This window comes from Harpegnathos saltator, unplaced genomic scaffold (assembly GCF_003227715.2).
Source record: "Harpegnathos saltator strain DR-91 unplaced genomic scaffold, Hsal_v8.6 scaffold480, whole genome shotgun sequence".
Taxonomy (NCBI): Eukaryota; Metazoa; Arthropoda; class Insecta; order Hymenoptera; family Formicidae; genus Harpegnathos; species Harpegnathos saltator.
The window spans coordinates 719,067-729,329 of record NW_020230294.1 but is presented as its reverse complement, the minus strand read 5'-3'; the positions used below and the strand labels follow the sequence as shown (position 1 = coordinate 729,329).

The 10,263-nt window shown below is 50.2% G+C and overlaps 1 protein-coding gene across 2 annotated transcripts in view; it reads right to left on the bottom strand.

The window, feature by feature from the left end:
- The window catches only part of pxb (putative Hedgehog signaling attenuator pxb), a 454,145-nt gene that overhangs the window by 41,033 nt on the left and 402,849 nt on the right, over nucleotides 1–10,263 (bottom strand). For both annotated transcript variants that reach the window (XM_025302251.1, XM_019843914.2), the window contains exon 3: nucleotides 3,476–3,588. In XM_025302251.1, coding sequence (XP_025158036.1) covers nucleotides 3,476–3,588 — 113 coding nt within the window. The remainder of the gene's footprint in view (nucleotides 1–3,475; nucleotides 3,589–10,263) is intronic.

Sequence of the window (10,263 nt, the reverse complement as noted above, 5' to 3'; positions counted from 1 at the left end):
GGAAATACGATAATAATGTAGAGAGCCAACGACGACACGAGGACGAGGAGGATCCGCGAGGACACGCAAAGCGTCGGGAAAAGGAGGCCGATGCCACCCGCAAAGTAACGAGCCGCGAGACATCGCGCTCGATAATGGGCCTATTACGATAATAAATGCGGAAACAGAGTCACGATTGTCCTGGACGGACGAAGGTCCGTTTGAATAATTTTAACAAAAGTCATTCACGATGAGAATTTGCGATTCGAGTTATTCTTCGCGTTTCCTTTCCAGCTGAGTCGTACACTGAGAAAAATATCCGAAATATCCGATTGTTAATTTCGTTATCCGATCAAATATCCGGTGTATTTAATCGGATATTTGATCGGATAACAAAATTAACAGTCGGATATTTCGGATATTTTTCTCCGTGTAAAAATTCGATTACTTCACGTGAAGTTGCGCTTCACTTGGACTCTCTAGTATCTAATTAATGCGCAACAACACGCTACCAGTGTATACAAATTTTCGAGTCGAGTGTACGCATAAATTAATTAGCTTATGGGATCACACAGAGCTGGAACGACCGCAAAGAATTGAATTCGTTCTGCTCACAAGTGTTTATTACCGTCCCACAGTGCCACAGAGTCGCACGATACCACCCGCACAGCGCGAATGTAAGAACTGTACAACACTTGAGATATTACAGCGACGTGCTCGTCGATAATGGCCGGTCATTACGATAAACGTGCGAAAACAGGGCCGCGATTGTCGAGCGCGCCAGAATCACCGCCAATAAAACTGCCGGCAGATGGTGAATGCGAGGCACTGTGCGGCCCAAAATCCGGCCGCCCTGTGTCTCTCGAGCGTCGATTTCAGGTCCAGAGCCCACCGATCGATCGTCGGATAGGACGGCAAGGCGCGGATTCGCTGCTCATTAGTGGCGAGTTAATCGCAAGCTGATAGTCAATCGACCGATCTGGAGATCGTATGACGCGGACGGTCGGATGGAACCAGTTAGGCGAGAGGCATATTTGAGATTAGAGAGAAGCTCGCAGGGCAAATATTAACCGATATGATTGGACGCAGATCCGTGTCGCTTCGTTCGCGCGTGCAGCGCGAAAACCATCTTCGTCGCTAAGTACGGCGAAGCGACGCGAGAACGACGCGCGGTCTCTTATATTATTCGGCGACAGATTTTTATTATTACCTTTTGGCTCTCACGATCGCGAATCGTTTTCGCAATCCACCTGATTCTTTTTTAAGTTCATCAAGAGGAGAAACGAGAACTCTACACGCTGTCGAGCGAGCGAGCGAGAGAGAGAGAGAGAGAGAGAGAGAGAGAGAGAGACGGGGGTAGAAGGACGATCGCGCATTTTCCGCGTGGCGCGGAATCCGCCCGCGTCGTCCGTCCCGAACGTGACGCACGCGATGCGCGCCGAATTGTCAACTTTCCCGCGTGTCTCCTATCCGTCTTATCGGGCCGTGCCATTTTTTACCGCGCGTTCAATCAACGCGGAACAACGGCGCCCGCTCGGAGAGCTCGCTCTCGCGCCCGTCCGTAAATCTCCCAAGTAAGCTACCGGTCGCCGGTAAATGTATTTTGCCGTGTCCCGCGAATCCGCAAACCCCCCGCCCCCCCCCATCCCCCGCCGGCATGAGCTACCGTGTCACAAATTACCGGCGCGCTGTTCCGCTGTCGGCGGAACGTAACAGCGCCTAGGCGCACGCCCATTTCTGGAATGGCCTATTTCTGCCTAATTTAGGAACCTGCCGGAATGTCAATTATACCTGCTGTTCTCCCCGTCGTTGGCGTCGCCGAGCCATCGCGAACCCGCCGCCGAAAATTCTCTCGACGTGCTGCTCGTTCTGCGAATTCTTGGGGCGTTACGTTTCGTCGGATGCGGAAAACGCGCGACAGTCCTGAGAGCGGGATCCCCACTCCCCTTCCTTCCCCCCGCCCCTCGGAGCAAGGACGCGGAGAGCGTGAGAAATAGCGGGGAAAAAAGCGTCGTTGACGCTAAATCGTTGAACTTATCGCAGCCGCCGCTCGTGCGCGCATGTGCGTGTGCACGGTGGATTTGCGCGCAGCACGAGGAGCAAGAAAGGGCGCGCTGTCGGTAGCAGGCTGCAGTACCGAAGCGGTGGCTTTGTTTTTGGCTAATTTAGGGCCCATTAGTGCGCCGACGTCGTCCCGTCGTATCTCGGTCGCCGGCTGCTTGTATATTCCAAGATGTGACACAGATAAAAATCTCGAAAGGGGGATCTCGAGAGCGGGCGCGAGTAAGGCCGCGGACGCATTATCTCCTCCGCTCGGTGTTCGCTAATTGTAACATCACGCGCGGTCTTTTCTCCTCGCGCGAGCGTAATTCGCGAATACGGCATCCTCTCCCCGTTAATTACGAAGTCATCATCTAATCTCGAGCACCGCGACCTAGATCTCGGCGCGATATGGGAAGCAGAGCCACAGGCTGTCGGAAACATGGTTAGGTATTAATTAAAGTGGCAGCCTCCTCTCGCCTCGTCTTCGAGCGCTCCATTTTCGGGTAATTTAGAATACGTTCTAGAGTAACGCTCTTCTCTCTGCCTCTCTGCCTCTCTCTCTCTCTCTCTCTCTCTCTCTCTTTCTCTCTCTCTCTCTCTCTCTCTCGTTTTTACGTCCTCCTCCTCTTCCTCCTGCCGATCGTCACGCTCGCTGCCAGCCATGACGAGCGGAGTAAAAAGCCGCGCGCGAGAAGGACTCGCGACGCGAAAATTCACGCGCGATCAGAAGCGTGGATTCACCTTGTTGGTGAAACGCGGACACGCCGTTGACACGGAGAATCGTTCCGTCGGACAGTCGAGCGCGCGATATTTTGCGCATAATCGCACTGACCACGCGCGGTGGTCAATTAAAAGTAGCCGCGACTTCAGCGGCGAGAGAACACTGGAATATCGACGAGCGTCGCTAACGGAACGTTTTAATCATCGACTAGCAGTCCGTGCGAGGTAATGTATTCCACACGTAGGTGCGAGGGCGCACACCGCCTCGTAGATCATCGTCTGGTACGAGCAAGCAGGACAGCCGGGTTTGGCTGTCGGAAGCACGCTTAGACGCTAAAGCGCTCGCTTCTTCTCCGTTGTCCTATTTTTGGCTAATTTAGGAGCGACGCGCTCTCGCATTTTCGCTCTCGCTCTGGCACCCTCGTCCTTACCTCACAAGCCTCCCCGTCCCCTTCCCTGTCCCTTTTTCTCTTTCCGGCTTGTAAAAGAGGAGCTCTCGGGCGGCCCGGCCGGCCCCTCGAATCCTTGAAATACGGTTACAGCCCGGACGACCTCGGACGCCTCGAACGCCTCGAACGACGTTCCGCGCGAAATGAAACCGACGCTTTATCGCCGTAGCCGAGTACCGACGGCTCGACGACCTCGCTGGGACTTTCACGTGTCCCACGTTACATGAAGCGCGCGCTTGGGTCTTCGCGAAAACGCTAGCGGCGGGAAAGGGAGGTTTACTCACTTCCAGAAGACGACGGACACGATCGCGGCCATCAGCAGGAGGACCACCGCGCAGGTGATGATCAGGGCAGTGCTTTGCAGCGATGGATTCGTGTGATAAGAGGCGTCGATCATCTGAAAAGAGACAAAGGATTTACCATTTATACCGGATTTATGTCCGGCTTGTGAGTGTCTGAAATTTTCACGAGCTAACAAGCTCCGTCGCGGCGCGGCGCGGCGTAGTCGCGTCGCGCAAATTCGCCAAATTAATCCGGCGAACGTGAACCTCTGTCTCCCCCCCCCTCCCTAGCCAATCGCGATTTATTCGCCGAGCGGATTTCTGACAAGCGACCTGTCGCCGCCGGCGACCGACCGAATAAAAGCGAGAGGCAGAAACTCTCTCTCTCTCTCTCTCTCTCTCTCTCTCTCTCTCTCTCTCTCTCTCTCTCTCTCTCTCTCTCTCTCTCTCTCTCTCTCTCTCTCTCTCTCTCGTTTCTCCGCGACAGAGAATTGCAAAACACCGCGGCGGCGTTACAGCGCGGGCGCGGATAATACCGGAAAAGGCGAATTAATCGCCGTGGAAGCGGTCTTATTCGCTCATTCCAACAGACCGAGTCCAGACAGCGCGCGGCTTTGTAGCCCCATCACCGCCGCGGAGACTCGCCTTTGGCCCGAACGCGAGGAGCAGCGTCGGTCTTCTTAGAGCTGCCGCTGTCCGGCGCGACTCGCGTAACTTTTGCGTTTATTCCCGTGTACACGTAGTCTCTTTATCGTCGCGGCGCATCTCTCTGCCCGTGACATTTAATATTTAAAGCGCCGCAACATACACATACACATACACCGATACACATGCGCGTGACAGGCTCGCGTTACATTAACCATGCAAATCGTATTTATAAGAAAAGTTTGCGCGCTACTTCCAGCGGGAGCGCTCGTTAATTATTCGCGGAGTCGACGGCGACGGGATATCACAGCGATTGTTTGTCACCGTATCGGTTGATCTCGGTTGAGCAAGTTGCAATTGACGCGAGTTGCCCTCTCTCATTCTCTTTCTGAGAGACTCACGGGGGGGGGAGGAGATTTTAGAGATATCCAGATTCGACCGAGTTTTCATCAGAATTCAGCGAGTAATGAAATAATTAGGGAAGGCTGGCAGCAGCCGAAGATGGGATTCGATCGTGTGAAAGAGCCCGTATTTTTCAATAGCTGAAACGAGGAGCGTGAGGAATTAATGGCCCGAATCTGACGAAGAATCGGTATCCTACGAATCCATATTCTTATATTGTTTCGCGCGAGCGAGAGAGAGAAAACGGCAGGAGGGAGTTTCTCGTTCCGGTTAAGGTACCACTTCCCCCTCGGAGGTTCATCGATAATCTAGCTCGAGGCGGTTACAGGCGACGGAAGGGCTGCGGAAGGCTCGACAGCCGTGCGGGGAGATCGATTTGGATCCCCGGATCCCCCATATCGATAACGACGAGAAATACCTCCGACCCTCTTTTGCGTTTCTGCGAGAGGGTGCGCGAAGTGGGGAATTTCGCGGCCGAAATTCCTCGTTTCTCGAACTGGTATATTCGATATCGGCGTCGGAACGCCGGAAATTCGTATCGGAATCTCCACCCCTTCCTCCATTGTGGCGGGATTCTTCATAAGAGGCACGTAGGTGTGCCGGGAAGTGCCCGGGCACACGTGCCCGGTATAACGAAGGCGAGGAAGGTAGGGGCGGCGGCCGCCGCCTCCTCCTCCGCGTCGTTACGTGGGCCGCTTGCGAAAAAGGGAAAGTGATTTTTATGAGGGTGGGGAGGGATTTCCCGGGGCTGGAGGATACTTTCGATCAGGCAGATAGGATCCGTCGCTTTCATTGTCGACTTCTCCGCACATCGATCGCGCGCGGCGCTGTAACAGCGAGACTTATTCACCGGCCCCGATATTCCGAGGGCGAGCTCGAGGGCACGTCGAGTTGTTAAGCAGCCGAAAGGGTGGTTAAATATGAATCGATAGGCCTAGTTTACACGAAGGAAAAAAAGCAGGACGCAATACGGCGCGTGAGATTCGATGAATACAAAGAAAGAAACTACCCGCGTACTCAGCGTCGCTGAGGAAAGCAATGTACCATATATATCGAAAGGCACATGAAGGAGGCAATGACTACCCTTGTCGCGAGGGAGCACACACCTCGTCCTTGGGAAACACTTTCTCCGATCTATTGGAAATTCACGAGGCCCGTGAAACTTGCGTCGGCGACGGAAAGTGAAGCGGACGGGAGTTTATCGGCGACGATGAGGGCATTCGATGCGAGACTGAATGATGAATGAACAACTCTAAGTAAGCGATCGCGATGAAAGAGCGCTTAATTATTTTCCCAGGTTTGAAGTCCGGAGTGAAGTCGAGCAAAGTTTAACCCTTCACACTCGGCGAGACTAAGTTAGCGCACTGCAAATAATTACTACAAATAATTCTCCGCAAAGTTGGATCATCAATTAATCACAAACCGATCTTTCCGCGGGAGAATCTATTTTCTATTTGGTCTATTTGCGGCCAATATTTGACGATTGATTAGTTCGCGGTAGCGTCGCGAATCATCGATAAGTTCCTAGTTTAGTTACTGCTAATCCTATAGATAACTATAATAGGTCTCGCTGCATCTCTCTCTCTCTCTCTCTCTCTCTCTCTCTCTCTCTCTCTTCGTCGAATTTTTCATTGGCAATTAACACTTTTCCGCGTTTCGACGCTACTTTCTTGCCAGACGATCGATAAAATTCGGCAAGTTCCAAGGCAATATTGTAGAACATATCTAAAATAACGCAATAATATATTCATAGCAAAAATGTACAATATATTCATATCGAGTGCAATATCAAGTCCTCCCTTTCTCTTTCTCCCGTAAGTATCAAAGGACATGTAAAGCCAAAACTGAAAAGCATCAAAGTTCCGTCAAAATTATCCAAGTTTTCAGGGAAGAATCGAAGTTCACAATTGCCTCTTTTCCGCGACACCGATTGCTTTTCTTGAACACTGCGCTTGCCTCGTAACGTAGTTGTGCAGCTGTCACCACTGAGGTCGTGTATCATGAAAGTTTGAAAGGGTAAAGAGGTTACCGCGAATACTTCTTGAATAATTGCATACACACATCGCCGTGTGGAAGAAAGTTTCTCACTTATACAAATCTTGCAATTAAAATAAACACGCGCAAAATATATGCGCGAGTGAGGATCATGAAAGAACCGCAGCTGCATAATTGAAGCGCTACGATGACCGCGAGACGCTCGTGCGGTGCGCTTTTAATAACCGGTCGATATATTTACCAGTTGTAAAAGTTTAATACACCGCGATGACTGTGTCCCACCCCGAAAGGCACAGCGAGAAATACACGAGCGACGAGATACATTGTGCGGCGTGCTATTTGGCGGCGGGCCAAGGAAAGCAGCATTTATCAAAGCTCTCGCAAGCACGTGTGTAACACACGTGTGTATCTACGTACTTTCGCGATTGTATGTGTACGAACGTGTTGTAGCGCCTGTTTGCCTTCGTCCGGCTCTCTCCACCCTCAATATCTCTGTACCTTGCCTCTTTCTTCTCTCTCTCCCTCTCCCACCTCTCACTCTCACTCTCTCTCTCTCTCTCTCTCTCTCTCTCTCTCTCTCTCTCTCTCTCTCTCTCTCTCTCTCTCTCTCTCTCTCTCTCTCTCTCTCTCTCTCTCTCTCTCTCTCTCTCTCTCTCTATTTTTATCGCCTGTTTCTTTTTTCTCTCTCGCTTTATCTGCACATTTAAATTTTAATTAAAATTTGAATTGATATTGGAATTTGTATAAAGTGTTCGCTTGTATAAAGTGCTTTACGGTTGAACCTAAAAACTTTATCCTCTTAAACCGTATTATACCATTCGTTTCCATGTATATATATGTGTGTGTGTGTGTATGTGTGTTACATTTTATCTAGAAAATTTTATCCCACTTTGATCATCAAGATAAAAAAATGTAACAATTATGTTGCTGGACAGTCCGATCGCTGGATACTCCTATAATCGTTTTATAAATCGTTTTATAAATTAGAAATTGTCAATTAGTAATTCGATATGATTTCCCTCCCTCTTTACAAAGGGAAATCCCTCTTGTTCCTCGCGCATTGTCTTGGTAACGTAATACATATACACATCAATTCATTTATCCGTCTATCGATCTATCTACCTATCTGGCTATTTATCTGTCTACTCATCTCTCCCTTTTTTCACTCGCTCTCTCCCCTTCTCTTTTACCCTCTGCGTCATCCGAAAGCAGCTCGTTCTCTTGTGATCCGCTTCCTCAGCGCGGGGTCTCATCGCTCATCATTACCAGGATATTAATGGCGCCGGCTAATGGATTCAGCTGAGAGACCAGCGTCAGTAAGAGAATCCCCCCCCCTTCCTCTAAGTGATCGCCTCTCTTCATCTTCCTCTTTCCTGTTTTCACGACGCGGCATAATTCGGAAAATAAAAGCGATATCACGCGGTGATGTATCATCCTCACCTCGGAACAACGATAGTCTCGAGGCAAACGTAGAAAAGTGACTGGATCTCAAAATTCCAAAAATCGACCGTCACGCCAGATGAGACGAAGAACCAACCAAGGGATGTCGGATATCAGCTTGTTGGTGTGAGAGAGGAAGAAAGAAAGACTATCGCGACATCGATATATATCATACAAGTGGCGAAACTTTGGATGCGGAAAATCGCAATAAAAGAAATCTTACTAGAGTAATAACGCGCAGAGGAGAGAGGCGCTTGGCTTCTCGAAGAGTTTCGAATGTTTGAATCCGAGGTTTCGACGTGCAATGAAATTTTCTATGGTTTCGCCGCGAGTGCATTTTCGTTCGCGGACACTGGAGAGAATCGTACTGTACCACCGGGCATAGGCGGTGCATACAAGCTTCCGGTTCCATGTGGTGGAACATCGGGCGAATCGAAGTCGGGTAACCCGACACCAGATCCAATTAATGGGTTTCTCGTGGAAAGCCGCGCGCGTAGCGCAATGAACGTAACAACGATCGTAATCGAACGGAACTGCATCGTAAGGGAGGGTGAAAGTTCCCTGATTGCGGAAGCGGATATGGGGAAGGGGAAGGGGCTGTTAGGTAGGTAGGTAGGTAGGTAGGTAGGTAGGTAGGTAGGTAGGTAGCTAGGTAGGCAGGGATCGCGATAGTAAGCTTACATCTCCGAGCTTCATGGATCTACATTGAAGCTGGATGTTCGATTACTACTGCTTCTTTCTTGCCTGGGAGATGAATTCTCGGAGAACCCGCAGTCGAATTCGCCTTATCGAGAACTCATCGAAAAAATTAATACTGAATTCCAATTGAAATTAAATGTTCAATAAAAAGCGTAGAAGAGAGCGAGAGTGTGACGGTCTGCAATGTCAAAGTTACAATAAAATAATACGAGAAATATTTTTTTCTCGCCGAAACGACGAAGAGGCGGAAAATTTCACAGCCATTCGCATCTTCCAGCATTTTTTCCCTCTCCTTCGCGGCTCACGGAAGTAACGTCAATGGAGGGTCTCTTCGCGCGCTTGACTATTTATAAAATACACACGGTGTCACGTGTACTTCCGGCGGCGCGCTATCGGATGAAGTTGAGAGATAGCGTTCTCCGATCGAGCAACGATATATCAATTAAACGGAGTCTGTTCGTTGCACGCACGCCACACACCGTCGCATCGGCGGAATGGCTGGATGGATAGATCGATCCTCGTTCGAGGATTCCCTCGTGCTGTCGTGCAGCGAGCGGGGAAGCGATAACATCGCGGGATTGTTTATGGATCGGTGAGCAGCTACTGTTCTTCGGCACCGGTCGCCTATCGCGCTCTGGCCAGCTAGGCGATGTGTGCATTATTGGATAGACGTCATCTGCTCTCGTTGAAATTGCTCGTCGCGAAAAAAAAAAAAAAAAGAAAAATAAACAAAAAAAAGTTTCCGGCGAACGGATCGTTCGCTCGTGTGTACGCTCGCGAATCGCGGCGCGAGCGCGCGATCGATTCAGCGACGCATAATTCGCGGTAAGCCACTCGCGGCTACGTATTCGAACGTAAAACTGCCCATGCCGTGTGAAACGCGATCTAAGTTCCGTTGATTTCAAGTTTCTCCCCCGAGTTACTCCCGAGTTCTCGGCGGAACGGCGTACTCGTTGCGCGGAGGAAAGGACCAAAGAATATCGTATTGCCGAGAATCGTGAGATCGCGAGTCGAAGACAGCGAGACTTGATCAAATTCAAAGTACACCGCTCGGAAAATATTTTACTCGCTTATTGTAAAATATTCATTATGTCGTCAAGACGATGTTTGTAAGATCCTGCGAATATTGGCTTATCAGGGATCTAAGATTATCTTGGACTTTCGGACGATATTCTCCGGAGGTTCGCGCGCGTGTGTGCTCTCACACACACACACACACACACACGTACACATATCGCTGCTCTAACCAACCATCAGGTTCAGATGCAACGTACGAATGCACGTTGCAGCGGTATCTAGAGGTCAATCTTATTAGACCGAAGAGATACCTCGCTTTCGTTGCTGGTAAGTTTCGGACTCGGCTGGCTCGCGTGCTATCGCGAAGAGTATCGCCGGTATTTTGACCCGAGGGTCGTTCCGATTAATTAGCGTAACTAACGGTCGTTAACGAAGATTAGTCCGGTTGTAGAAAAAGGGAGAATAGGGGAATATAAGAGAGAGGGAGAGGGAGAGGGAGAGCGGTGGACAAGCGCGGAAACGGGAGAAGTAGAAAAGGAGATTCCCTTCGTCCGTTTGGATGCAATCGATATCACGTAATGCGATCTTGCGGC